The 14,380-nt window shown below is 41.7% G+C and overlaps 1 protein-coding gene across 7 annotated transcripts in view; it reads right to left on the bottom strand.

Moving 5' to 3' along the window:
* Nucleotides 1–5,706: 5,706 nt before the first annotated feature.
* The window catches only part of CSNK2A1 (casein kinase 2 alpha 1), a 55,735-nt gene continuing 47,061 nt past the window's right edge, over nt 5,707–14,380 (bottom strand). For 6 of the 7 annotated variants that reach the window (XM_082645075.1, XM_082645071.1, XM_082645072.1 and 3 more), the window contains 4 exons: nt 13,147–13,247; nt 12,167–12,315; nt 11,058–11,144; nt 5,707–8,632 (listed from right to left, as the gene is read on the bottom strand). In XM_082645075.1, coding sequence (XP_082501201.1) covers nt 8,517–8,632; nt 11,058–11,144; nt 12,167–12,315; nt 13,147–13,247 — 453 coding nt within the window. In that variant the 3' untranslated portion in view covers nt 5,707–8,516. Of the gene's footprint in view, nt 8,633–10,331; nt 10,593–11,057; nt 11,145–12,166; nt 12,316–13,146; nt 13,248–14,380 lie in introns of those variants that run through there. The other variant, XM_082645077.1, reaches the window with a different exon arrangement.

A 14,380-nucleotide genomic window follows, 5' to 3' on the forward strand; every position in this document is an offset into this window, starting at 1 on the left:
GGCAGCCCCAGCTCTCACATACTTTCTGCATCTGACCCTGTGAAATATAGCTGAATCGCCCTTGTCTCAGAATTTCCAAGAAAAGTCCCCAAACCTGGGACTGAGAGTGGGCAAGAGGTGGAGATTAGTTTGTGATTGCCCTAGGGTTTACAATACGCATTTTAAATTAACCAATTTTCCTTCAAATATCCTGCTTTCATGGAGAGTATAAAGACCTCACAACTGTAGATTCCCATTTCCTCCCTTCTGTTCTCCATGCTGTTGTCACGTGCTTTGCTTTGCTTCTGAAATCCTTCCTTCTCTTCCCCTTCTACCCGGAACCCTGCCTCACCTCACACTTGCAGACAACCGCTTAACTACATTCTGTCACTAGTTTGCATTTTCTAGAATATTATATGGTTGGAATGTATGTAGTCTTTTTTGTCTGGCATTCACTCAGCATAATTATTTTAAGATTGACCCATGTTGTTGCACGTATCAAGTTTATTACTTTTTATTGTTTAGTATTTCATCATATGGATATATCAATTCATTTATTCATATTTAAAAAATTTAACATATGCTATAAATACACAATTCATTGCTAGTATTTTTGCTTTAGACCTGGGGCCAGCAAAGGATGACCCATATGCATGCTAAGACCAGCTCACTGACTGCTTTTGTATGGCCCATGAGCTAATAAGAATGGCTTTTACAATTTTAAATTATTGGCAAAAAAATCAAAGTAGAATAATTTGCGGCACCTAAAAATTATATGAAATCCAAATCTGAGTCCATAAAGTTTTACTGAAACACAACCATGCTCATTTACCTATTGTCTAAGACTTTCATGCCACAACAGTAGATTGCTTTCAAGAGATCATATAACCTGCAAAACCTAAACTATTTATCTGCTCCTTTACAGAAAGTTTGAAGACCTCCTACTTTAGACTTCAATTATTTTTTTAAGGCAATTAAATCATATTTCCTCAGTTTTTGAGAAGAAGCTTTATTTCTTCTTCATTTTGAAAGATATTTTCAGTGGGTATAGGATTATAAATTGACTGTTTTATTTTTCCTTCAGCGCTAAAGTCACTCCATTGTCTTCTAGCTTGCATGGTCTCTGATAATTCTTAGCTTCCTCTGTATGCAATGTGTCATTTTTTTCTCTGAGCTGCCTTTAAGATTTTTGTCTTCTGTTTTAGCATTTTGAATATGATATGCCTAGTTGTGTATAAATTTGCTTGGTGTTCTTAGAGCTTCTTGGATCTCTCTCTGGCTTGGTGTCTGTCCTTTGGCCTCTTGTGCCCCAGCAATCCACCAGAACATGCCCCGGGTAGCTGCCGCAACTTCGGCATGGGACCCAGAAGGAACTACATGGAGCAAACCTGAAACCAATCAACACAGGAGCCTAGTCCAGCCCAGTCAATCCTCAACCTGAAGCAGAGCTGCTTGGTTGAACCAGTTTAGATCAGTTGAACTATAGCTGACCTAGAGATCTGTGTGAGGATAAATGTTTTTTGTTGAAAGGACCAGAGAGCAAAAAGCAAGAGAAAGAAAGTTTATCTATAATGATTGATTAGAAACCTGGACAGGGATTCCTGGAAGCACAGCTATGAAAAGGCAGTCCAGGAAGCAGAACTAAGCAAGAGACATGGGTTCTGATGGCAAGTGTGGGCTCTGGCAGCTCGAACCTGCTAAGGCTGGACCTCTCTCAAGCCAGCTCCAGCAGTCCCTCCTCTGGGAAGGCTTTCCTGACCATTCTTCCTCCCCCAAGAGTTCAGGACTTCTTCCTAAGGAGTTTTTGTACAACATCACAAACTCCCTTCCCAGAAGCAACTACAGCTAATATTTTGTTTTCCTCTAACCTTTTTACCTGGAAGCAGCCTTTTCTTTCAAGTGCCAGGGGATTCTTTGTTTTTACCTTCAAAGGCACTGAGGCTGTCTCCTATCTCCCTGGGGGCATTCAAACCTTAGCCCCTATGCTCTGAGGCCCATCTGTATCCAAGCCTGGTGTCGGGGGCCCACTGTGACTTCAATACCCACTTACCTTCAGGATGAATGCTGTCTTCCTTTCTGCCACCTGGGAATTTCCACTTTTTTCTTTGAAATTGGCTATTTATTTGAAAGTAAATTATGTCAGTCAACATCCTCACATATTTGGAGCAGGAGGTGGGTACTTATCTGAGTTAGCTCAATCCACCATGCTGACTAGCAATATGATTTTTCCTGGGGAACAATTTGTTTCCTGCCTTTCTGCTTGACAATAACACATTTCCCCATGGTCTTGCGTCTCATCTCTCCCAATCTCCAGTGTTTAGCATAGGACCAGGCTCACAGACATCAACACTGTTGAGGGGCATATTGTATAAACAAATGAATTCTGGAAAGACCAGTCAAGAAGATGAGTCCATAAGAAACTCTGATTCTGGGCTGAGGGAACAGAGCTGAGTGGGTGAGCAGGGAACAGAATGAGGTGTGGAGAGCTGTGGGTATTCAGGCTTCTTCATAGGAAGTTCACCGTGGAGTTCCCAGAACTGTTCAACACAGAGAAGCAAAGTCCTCCCTTTCTAGATAAGTCTACAAATGTTTAAGCTATAGCCGAGACTCTCACTCACAGGGTGAAATCAGGAAACCAACTGCCAGCTGCTGCTGCTTTTCACTATTAGAGGAGCCAAGAAAATTCTGTCAAAGCAGATGATGCAAGAGTAAAGCTGACTCAGAAATACCCAATCCCCTCGGGAACTTCTCTAAGAAAGGGATTGTCCATCCCATAAACTCCCATCTGGAGGTGCCTGGGGAAGAGCTTCTTACACTGAGACCACTAAGAATCTCTGGTGATTATGACCACAGGGAGGCAAATCCAGACTGTAATTTGCCATAGTGCAAAAATACTTGGCTTTCAGTAGAGAAATTAAAAATTCAGAGGAGATAAGAGTGATAGAATCTTAGAGGAGAAGAGTGAGAGGGGGTGAGAACAGGGCAATGCTGGCCTTCATGGAAATTAGAAACAACTTGCATCTGTTGAAAACCTGTCATATCTAATGCATGGATTTTTTTCTTCTAGAACCAGATATTTTACTGCCATCTACTGTAAAACTGTAGAAATAAATGCACAAGTCTATGGCATTCCTATAGACATGGCACCTTTTTCTGCACGTAACCTGCACAACTATACAATTCAGAGTGGAAGTGAATATTTAGCCCAACTCTACTGTGTGCCAGGCACTTTCCAAACATTTATCATCTAATCTTATAACCACCTTGTAAAATAGGTATTAACACCCCAATTTTACATATGAAGAAGATATTAGAACCTCTGGGGCAGGGAGGAAGAGAAGAGGGGCAAAAGGGGCTTCATCTGTACTGGTAATATAGACTTAACTTGGGCAGTGGGTTCATGGCTGTGTTACAGCCTCTTTACAACTTGGTACATCTAAAATGTTTTACAATAATAAGTTAAGTCAGTTGTGAAGATTCAGAGAGGTTAAATTACTGAGCCAAAACTACACAGCCAGACATAACTCTTTTCAGAACCAGGGCATTTAGAGTTCTACTAGGTTGCTTCTCTGAAGTGGTTAAATTTAGCACAGAACCATAGGAGAGTTATGAAATCTAGAAAGCACTTGTCCACATTGACTCCAGAACCAGACTGCCTTGTGACACCCTCTATGTATCTGTTCTACTTGGAGAACAGCCTGAATTCCACATTGTTATATACCAATGGTGGAAAGCAGGGATACTGTAGCGCCTAATTCTACTGAATTGGTCAGGACCGTTGCTCAGCCTTCAGCCACTCAAGATTTCACCAAGGGCTCATTAAATTATTAAATAATTTAAATAAATAAGTAAACATTAATAAACATTTTGTCATGTTAATCCAGTCTGGCCTGTGGCTTATAATTATAGCTGCACATCTATGAACAAGGCTCTTCTCATCTTGAGATGTTCTTTATTCAACAATACTCCCATTAACTTATTGTGTGTGGAGGAGGGGGAAGGTGGAACTGGGAGTGGAGGATGGAATTACTATTTATTGAGCATCTGTTATGAGCCTGGTATGGTGCTAAGCATTTTCCTTGTGCTACTCCATTTGATCCTCTTCAATTCTAAAGGATATTAACACACTTAAAAAAAAAAGGGTTTTATGAGGATGCACAGATTAGTAAGACATCCAAGGTCATCAGGGACTTTACATGCAGGTGGGGAGAGAGACAAAAGTAACATAAGGTCAGGTGTTATAAGGAAAAAGGGCGCAGGGGTAGTGACGGCAGTGGGGGAAGCAGAGAGAGGTGACTTTTACATAGGATGGAGCATCAATCAGCACAAGGGAGGAGGAAATTACCAGCAGGGAAGTACAGGCAAGGACTGTTAAGATTAAACAACTACTCAAACCCAATTCTAATCTCAGGAGAAATCTGCTGGTGGGAGTGGTGACAGAACTAGATTTTTTCAAGAGATACTCAAAAGGTCAGTTCTAATTGTAACCACACTTGACAACAGGTGAAACGATGAAATTTAAAGATTGAGAGGAAATAAAAAATTCAAAATCTGTCAACCAACCCACAATTTTCTCTACTACTTTAGGACTACAGTAATTAGCCATACCCTGAAGATCTAATTTTACAAAATATATTCCTCTGTCTCTAATAGGCCCACTCTAACAAGTTAATCTTCCTATCTGTCTCATGGATAAAATAAGAGTAAATGTGAGAAATTAATGTTCATGTAAGTTAGGCATTTCAGGTATAAGATATTACACAATGGTTCCTTTTATCTAAACCACACTTCTCAACTCCCAATATCATTAACATGTGGATGCACTGAACATTTAAAGGAAACTAAGAATTCGGGATAACAGCATTTCCTGCTTTCAACTTTTCAACTGTTGTTAAATGAGAAAGAATAAATGAAAATTCAAGTATATACTGTTGTAGAATTTACTCATTTGACATTAATAAACAAGTAAACTCTGTTTCACCTCTTTTACCAGCCCTTTTGGTAGTTTCTATTAAAGCTGCCAAATATGTTCCCATTTGCTCACCAGCATACTTTCATTCCAGGCACCAAGACTGCACGTTGCCTCCTGCCCTGGAGGTCTCTCCAAGGCTGACCTTCCACAGGGCTTACTGCCATTCACTGAGCACTGGTCTTTTCTGCTAACAAACCAACTGTCTCCATGGACCTCTGTATTTACGCACCAACTCAAACTTTCTAAAATCAGTGTCAGAGCTGAAAAGGAACTCAGAAGACATCTCATCCAGACTCCCCTGACTGAACACACACTGGTCCCAAGAGAGCCAGAGGAGAGATCATACTGTGAATTACTTGCAAAGTCAGGGCCAAGGACTAATCCCCCATACCAGGGGCCAGGGGTATTAGGTTGAACAAGGGCATAACAGGTGCCAGACACTTGACATTTACTCTCATTTAATCCCAAAGAAGCAGTGGCTCCATTTTATAGATGATGAAACAGATTCAGAAGTAACTTGCCAAGTAGCCAAGTATGTGACGAGGGCAGGATGAAACCAGTCCTGTTTAGCAACAACATCATGCTCTCTTCACTGTATCTCAATGTCCTACACTTCAGTGGTCCTCAACCAACCTTAATTCATCCCACTTCACAACTCCATCAGCCCAGTATTAAATTCAAAGCACTTGAGAACTAAGCCATCTATCACACACACGGTGTCGGTTGGAGAAGCATATTGCTCAGGCTGCAGGGACTTTTCATTTGTTTAAATGTTTTTATTAAAAAAAAACTAAAGACCTTCATGGCACAACTTCTTCCCAGCACAGTTATGTTTTAGTTATACCAAATGCAATACAATTACAACCAATAAATCATCAAGGTGGGGAGGGGGAACTTATGACTTCAAACTTAAAAGGGGGGAGGGAGCACTTCAAACAAAGTTAAGAAAAGACTTAAAGAACCTTTCAGAGTAATTGCCAACACAACTGTCTTAGATCGGCTTTCCATTTCCTGCCATCTAATCACTGCAGACGCAGGTAGTGCTGAGAAATGAAGTGTCCCAATACAAGGTACAGATGAGGTAATTTACAACAACACAGAAGTTGTTACTCTGTAAACCCTTGCCCCCCACCCACCCACCCAATTGGGTCTTTTTGTTTTTTTCATGCTTCTGCAGTGACTCCTTAAGTAGCATTTTAAATACTTCTATTTCTTTTAAAAGGCTCTTGGGTGGCATCTCAGAGTCCTCTGCATTCACCTTACGTTTCTTGCAAGGTCTGATGCATGTCAGGAGGTCCAGCTGTTTGCAGCTCCCCACATCAGCCTCAGCTACACCTAGGTTCTCTGAGCTACAAGGGTGGGATGTGAAGTCTTGATTTACAGCCCTCCTCCCCACCTCAAAAGAAATAATTCATCAGTCATAAGTGTCCTGTTCAAATCACAATCCAGTGCAAACATAATCTCAAACTGCATCTCTGGCACATCTGGTGCTTTGAGGTTCTGCACAAATTCAACATGGTAACCCCCACAGCATTCTAGGGCATAACAGGGTCGAGAACAATAAATATCCACTGTAAGTGGCCACGAAGGAGATCACCCTGCCACAGAGTCAGAATGTTTTCCCTATGGTTGAGAAGCATTATAAAAGGAGGCTTTAGCTTCCTCTAAAGTTTACCATTATATTCACTAAAGCCACCACCTTTGATAAAGTTACTAGAGCTAAGATGGGTTACAAAGTTAGATAAGTTCATTAAATTCAACTCCTCAAACAATTATGTTTATCTATGACGCCCAGGTGAGAAAGACTTGTGAATCTATAAAGGTAGGAGAATGGGGAACTAAGACTTCAGGCCTTAAAATATGTTGGAAGAATTTTCCCTAGTCCCCACAAGCAGCTATGGTAATGAAGCAACAGGAGAAAATACAGAGCTGATGGTTTTGCTATTGTGCTTAAAAAACTAGGCTTCCTCAGTGAAGCACCTGATAAACTTAGGTGGCTGGATTACAGTGGAAAATCCACTTTACACACACAAACACACAAAAACTGGCGACTTTTCCCATCCCCAATCCCTGCACTGCTGAGACACAAAATGAATTTATGGCAAAGGATCCTTAATCCCCAGAGACGCTTTGGCTTGTGGAGCTTTTTTAAGGCCTCTCTGCCTGCCCGGTACCATGGGTTGAACGAGGGTTGTATAAAAATGGGGGCCTTGGGAAGCCTCCACGGTACAGGGCTGCAGGCCCCTCAGATGTGAACGTGAGCCACCCACCCAGCGAGACCTTTACACAGGGAACTTAAATCTAACCTTGATAAATAAAACCAAACGTTTATTTACACCAAAGAATTCCAACACTGGATCTTTCACATATGAAGGACAAAGTATTATATATATACACACAGCAAGGGGTGGCAGGGCTGTAACAAGAGAGTTTAGTTTTCCCACAATTCCAGGTCTACCATTTCAGTTTCACTGGAGATAGTGGCCCTGCTCCTACCTCTCAGGTCCATTTACAAGACTGAGGGGCAGGTCTGCTCAATGGATGGCATGTGAGGGAAGGGGAAGGTAGGAGGAAAAGAAGGTAGAAAGCTTAAAATAAAATGCAGTGGCCGCATCTCTCATGAGCTCTTCAAGAGTTGCTAGCATGAAACCAACATAGACAATGTTTTTTTCTTTTGTAAAAAATAATTATACCCAGTAACTAACTGAATTCAAAAGGGCCAAGTCAAAGAAACCCGAAAAAGATGTTGCCTTCCCCCTCCTACCAGCAAGTTGGGAGATGAAAGGGGAAGAGGACCAAGGGAAGGAGCCTGGGAGGGACGGTATTGAAGTGTGAAACTGAACTGAAACTAAATTATAAGTGAGTTGGATTTAGGTTAGGTCAAGACATGATTCATACTGAACAGACGTTTTCAGGACCTGTCTGCACTTTGGGTAGATTTTCAGCATCTCAGTGTAACTAAGACACATTTCCACTAGATTCACCAGTATAACCCCACTGAAGCACTTTTGGAGTAAAGTGATATAAGTGACTAGCAGTACACTGCTCTTATAGGTTGGGTCCTTCCTTCCTCCTTCCTTCCCACCTCCCTTCAAGAGACTACATTTTTGTAATCTCCGGAGGAGAGCGTGAAATACAAACCCCTCAAAGTATGGGATGGTAGGGGAGCAATGGTGGGCATGGGAAGAAATCTCCACCCAAACGCAGCAGCCAGAATTGAGGCTGGTTTTTCTTTGTTCTTTAGTGATGAGGAACTGAATTTGGAAGGGGAGAAAAAAATTTGTCCGTGAAATATTCCACCTGCAGATAATTTTTCAGGGAATCCCCTGAGTTATGAAAAGTTCGAGTTAAAAAAAAAAGAAAGAAAAAAAAGAAAAAAAAGAGTATCAGCCTATTGTAATTTTTTTTTTTTTTTTTTATGACTGAACTACTATAAATCCACAAGCAACGGTTCAGACACGGTGCTTCTGAAGTATTTCACCCCTCCCCGCCAGGCGTAAGCTGCATCAAGGGAGTAAGTGGACTCCCCAACCTCTGCTCAGGCATCAGGAGACAGAAGGAGCCATTACTGCTGAGCGCCAGCGGCAGCTGGAACAGGCATCCCGAGGGGGTTGGCAGCAGCAATCACTGGTGAGCCTGCCAGAGGTCCAAGGGGTGAAGGGGTTGGCACTGAAGAAATCCCTGAAAGACAACAGCTGACAGTGAGCTAGAGACACTAAGCACGGAAATCTTAGTCACCAGTTTTTCAGAGCACCTATCGCAAAAGTGACACAAATTCTCATTTTATTAAAGGCCTCTCCTTAGATTTTTACAAAGTAAATCTAATTTCAAATTAAATCTTCACAAATTAAAATGACAAGCTCCAATAAATTTAGTAGACAGGTAAATAAATCTAAGTTTGGAGAGTTTAAGCAGTTTGTCCAAGGTGCATGGCTAGTAAGTGGCATCTATGCTTGGATTCCAACCCAAGCCTGTCTAGGGCAGCATGTCCAACCAAACTTTATGCTCTGTAATCTGTACTAACGTGATGGCCACTAGCCATATGTGACTACTGAGCACTTGCAATGTGGCTAGTGTAGCTAAGCAACTGATTTTAAAATTTTATTTGATTTCAGTTAATATAAATAGCCACATGTGGCTAGTCACTATGAACTGAACAGTAGAAGGCTGGAGTCAAAGCTCATGCTCATGACCACCTTCCCTTGTTAGCCAGCATTTTCAGTGCAGAAAGGATCATTTTTCATCTGTAAACTAAAATAGTGTTTTAGGATTTACTTCCATTTAGTTTCTTCCACCCATGATCAGATTACCTGTTAGACTGCCCTCAATCAGCTGGTTCTTTACATTTTCAAAATGTTATATATTTTCTGAATAGCTAATATAGTTATATGACTCAAAAATAGCTGAGAAGAGTATACAGTGAGAATTCTCCCTTGTCCTGTCACTTGGCCAACTTATGGCACCACTTTTTTTTTTTTTTTTTTTTGCGGTACGCGGGCCTCTCACTGTTGTGGCCTCTCCCGTCGCGGAGCACAGGCTCCGGATGCACAGGCTCAGCGGCCATGGCTCACGGGCCCAGCCACTCCGCGGCATATGGGATCCTCCCAGACGGGGGCACGAACCCGTATCCCCTGCATCGGCAGGCGGACCCTCAACCACTGCGCCACCAGGGAGGCCCTATGGCACCACTTTTGGGGTGTATCCTTCCAGAAATATTTTATGTATATACTTAAATATAATTTTATAAAAATATGCATATAAGAATCACACATAAGAATGTGATTATATATTCTTGCCCAATCCCGGTCTTGGACATGGTCCTGCATCTTGCTTTCTTCATTTCACATTACTACTTTGGAGTTGAAACTAGACAAGAACACGAAACACTCATTCTTTTCTCTAGCCACATAGCATTCCACTGAATGGATGCCCTGTAATTCATTTTATCAATTCCCTACTCTACACGGAGCTGTTTTTAATGTTCTTTGATTACAGATAAGGCTAGAATGAGTAACCTTGGACATATATAATTTTGCACGTTGGCATGATACCCAGAGGATATACTCTAGATGGCAGCTAGTTCTTTAAAAAAAGAATTCAGACAACAGCAATTCTTTGAGGGTGTCTGAGTTAAGTGCCCTCACAATCACGAGTATATCCATGTGGATGCTGCCCACATATATAATTCTTAGGGGACAGGCCTATGGTTTCTTTTGGGTAACTGTGGTTCCTTCTGGGTAAAAACTCGCTCTAAATCATAATGACTCAACAACATTAAAGATAATTTCATATAAACCATTATAATTTACTAGGCACACTGTAGTTGCTCTGGAAAAACTCAGAGAACCATTCTTTTTTAAATTAATTTATTTAATTTATTTTATTTTTGGCTGTGTTGGGTCTTTGTTGCTGCGCGCGGGCTTTTCTCTAGTTGCAGCAAGCAGAGGCTACTGTTCGTTGCGGTGCGCAGGCTTCTCATTGCAATGGCTTCTCTTGTTGCGGAGCACGGGCTCTAGGCGCACAGGCTTCAGCAGTTGTGGCTTGCGGGCTCTAGAGTGCAGGCTCAGTAGTTGTGGCACACAGGCTTAGTTGCTCTGCAGCATGTGGGATCTTCCTGGACCAGGGCTTGAACCCGTGTCCTCTGCATTGGCAAGCAGATTCTTAGCCACTGCGCCACCAGGGAAGCCCAAGAACCATTCTTATATGCATATATACCCATGTACAAACCCCATCTCTACTCTCCCTCATTTTCTTCATCTTGTTTCTGAGGACAGCATCACCTACTGTCAGTCTAACCTGTGAGATGAAAGGATCTCTTTACTCTTCATGGCTTGTTGAGACTTTCAAGTCCCAAATAATTTTTGTGATTCTGGCCTAGAAGAGACTGTTGATACTCTTACTCAAGGCAGGGCCATTAAGGTATACCAGGTTTCAAAAGCACCCTGAAACCTGGTGGGGAGAGCCATACAGGTCAGTATGTCAATAAGGTAATCATTATAGAGAAGAGGGAGGGCCACTGAAATCAGGTCACAAAGAGGGAGCAAAATTAAGAATGGTAACTGACTTCTATCTTTTTTTTAAAAAATAAATTTACCAATGAACTGACCTGACATCATATTGGCGCTGCTGACAGGCGTACTGCCCCCTGGCATGCTAGATGAGCCCATTCGAGCCTGGTCCTTCACAACAGTGTCTAGAAAAGAGACAAAAAGGTTAGATTCTGTTATGCTTGAAGGATTAAACTAATGGGCTGGGGCCTTAAAGCAGTCATCCTCATTCTTTACATTTTATTTGTATTCCATATTATTCCCTTAGTAATAGAATTAAGGCGTCAACTGCCCACTATGAATTGAACAAGTAATACAAAATAGAACTATCTTTCCTGTCAAACTGTGGTAAAGGCCAACTACTAAACTAAATAGTAGGAAAAGGAGGTAATTATCCATAGTAGAGCTAATTTAAAACAAAACCAATCCTGTTAGAGTTTAATGACATAATACAATCTACCGTTACCCAGACAGAAATATATTATCAGAGTGAATTGGTTTTACTGCAGTTCACAGCTTGGTGCCAAATAGGCCAAAACTACAGGCTTGTGCAAATTAGTGCTATGACCACAGACTTCACTCTACATCTCCATCAGCCTTTCAGTCCGCTTCAGGTACAGGAGACTGAGCAAGAGTGTAATTGATTCACTAAAATACCATCCCACCACTCCCCAAGGAACAACCCAACACAGTGAGGATGCGTGCAGCTAAGTGGCATTTTCACTCATGACAGTAGTTAGCTATACTCACAACCTAGGTCAAGGTGTTCATACAATAAGGTTTTCAAGCCTTTCTGGCTCTCTCCAACAAATGATTAACAAGAGACAGGACAGATATAGGGCTGTATGTTCTAATCCAACCACTCCAGACTAGCCACTGAGAAGTGTCACCCACACAGTAAGAAAAGCAATTTATTTAGCAGTGATCATGAGTCAGGTACTCTGTTAGCTAAGAATCCTCTCAACAATCATGGTCCCCACTGAAGAAACCAAGGCTCATTGTGGGTGAAGTAACTTTGCAGCAAGCTAAGTACAGGAGGCTGGAATTCCAATTCTGTTCTGTAGGGCTCTGGGCCCAGAGCTTCCTTCACAGCATATATTCTCCCCTGCCTGGTACAATCTACTGGGCAGGCCTGCACAGGCTCTGTGGACTGAACAGCTGGACTCACAGAAATAGGGGTGCTCCATGGCCTCTCTTGCGGTGAGCCGTGACTGGTGGTCGTACCGCAGCAGCTTGTCCAGGAAATCCAAGGCCTCAGGGCTGACAAGGTGCTGGTTTTCACTGTGGACAAAGCGTTCCCATCGCTTACGGGAATGTCTGCAAAGCCAAAAGGGGGAATGAGAAATGGACCAAGGGGCAGAGAAGCGCCCAACATTTCACTCCTACATTTTCCTTAGTGGCTAGGATTCCAGCCAATCACAAGAGAAATAAAAACTCCAGAGACTAGTCTTATACCGCTCTGCCACTGCAGAGACAACAAAACTAATTGGAGAGACTGGAAATAGCAGTGTTGCAGAAAAGAGAAATCTGGGTCCCCACAATTTTATGAAACATAATTCAGGTTACTTTACAGGACTGAATGCTCCTGCACAGCAAGGAGGGCCAGGTGGCTGGGCTAACCAGGCCTCCCTCCCCATCCCCCACACCCCCTTTCCTGGCATCTCTGCCACTTGGCCAGCAAAAGCCTTTGTATCAAGAAAGTTCACCTCTTCCTGTTAAGTGGTGAATGAGCTAGTATTGTGTCTAGTCACTATTTTTAGAGTCTGTTGTCTGCACATCAGTCTTGAAGCATGTACTTATTCTATGACTATTTCTTTCTCTTACAGACAATTCTGTCATTTAGAGAAGCAAGCTGAATCAGGAGGTTTTGATTTCTGACTCAACTGTAACCCTTCTACTAGACTCTGCATAGTCAGGAATCTTCTGACTACAACCTCCACACTCAGAATCCTGTAAGTGAATCTGGGGAAATGGCCATTCAATCCAATGCTTTATCACAGGCCTGCCTATGCAGCATTCTGTAGCAGTGGACCAGAGATACCTCAGCAGTGTTGGCAAAGAGAACATAACTATTCTGGGGATCCAAAGTACCAGTTTACACCCAAACTGCTTAAGGCACAGATGCAAAGATTTTATTTTGTGACTTACCTGCCCAAGATATCGTTAAAACGTGGATCTAATTCAATGTTGTATTTGTCAATATAGTCATATAAATCTTCTGTCCCCAGAACCTTGGCTATCCTCACCAACTAGGATTGAAGAAGACAAAACCCACACCAAAAGCATATTACATGATTAAATCAACAATTAACCATGACTGAATTAACAGAATGGGATCATCATGGCTACAGGTATGAATGTTACACCCAATTTACTTCAAATTTTTTTGCACAACATGAATGGATTTCCACATAACGTTCCCTAAATTATTACTGATGTGAATGTATCAAACAGAAAAAGCAAACCACTTTATAACCTGCTTCCTTCCTTCTGGTGAAGTCTTATTTTTTCCCCCTTACAAACCCAGCTGAAGATGTCACTTCCTTTGGGAAGCTCCCCCCCAACCCCATATACTCAGACCACTCATTCCCATTACAACTGTCTTTTGTATCTTGTCTACACTTCTACTCTGACATTTACTACTGTAACTTACTTTCTTATATGTTTGGTTCCCTTGCTAGATAGACTATGAAGAACTTTTGAGATGAGGGGTTATTTTTTCTTTTTGTCTATATTCCTCAATTCTACATGGCACCTGATAAAGAGTTGCTGATTTTAACTGAATTCACATGGTATTCTTCGACTCATGTGAAAAATGGTCATCATATGTATATAACATTCTCGAAATGATAAAATTGTAGAAATGGAGATTACAACAGAGAAGCATGAAAGAGGGGGAGGGGAAGTTGGTGCGACTACAAAAGGGCAAATGAAGGATCCTTGAGGTGACAGAGATGTTCTGTACCTTGGTTATATTGATATCAACATCCTGGTTGTGATACTGTACATAGTTTTGCAAAAAGTTATATTAGGGGGAAACTGGATAAAAGGCACACCATATTTCTCTGTATTAATTCTTACAACTTCACATGAATTTACATTACCTCAAAATAAAATTTAATTTAAAAAGTCATTGTGCTCAAACAAGGCAACAGTACCTTCCACAAGGCCCTAGAATCATTCCAGGTTCCCTTGAATGAAATGGCCCCTTGATCTACAAGGGGAAGTGCAGCTAGTATAAAAAATACCATCTATATTTCTACTGACATACATCAACTCAATCCGTATGACGAGACAAAAGGATCACAGAAATACCACATATAAACCAACATGCTGGAGAAAACATGCCTAACCCTAATGAAAGCTCACATTAGGAGATTCT

The sequence above is a fragment of the Mesoplodon mirus genome (genome assembly GCF_964341445.2).
Source record: "Mesoplodon mirus genome assembly, chromosome: 15".
NCBI lineage: Eukaryota > Metazoa > Chordata > Mammalia > Artiodactyla > Ziphiidae > Mesoplodon > Mesoplodon mirus.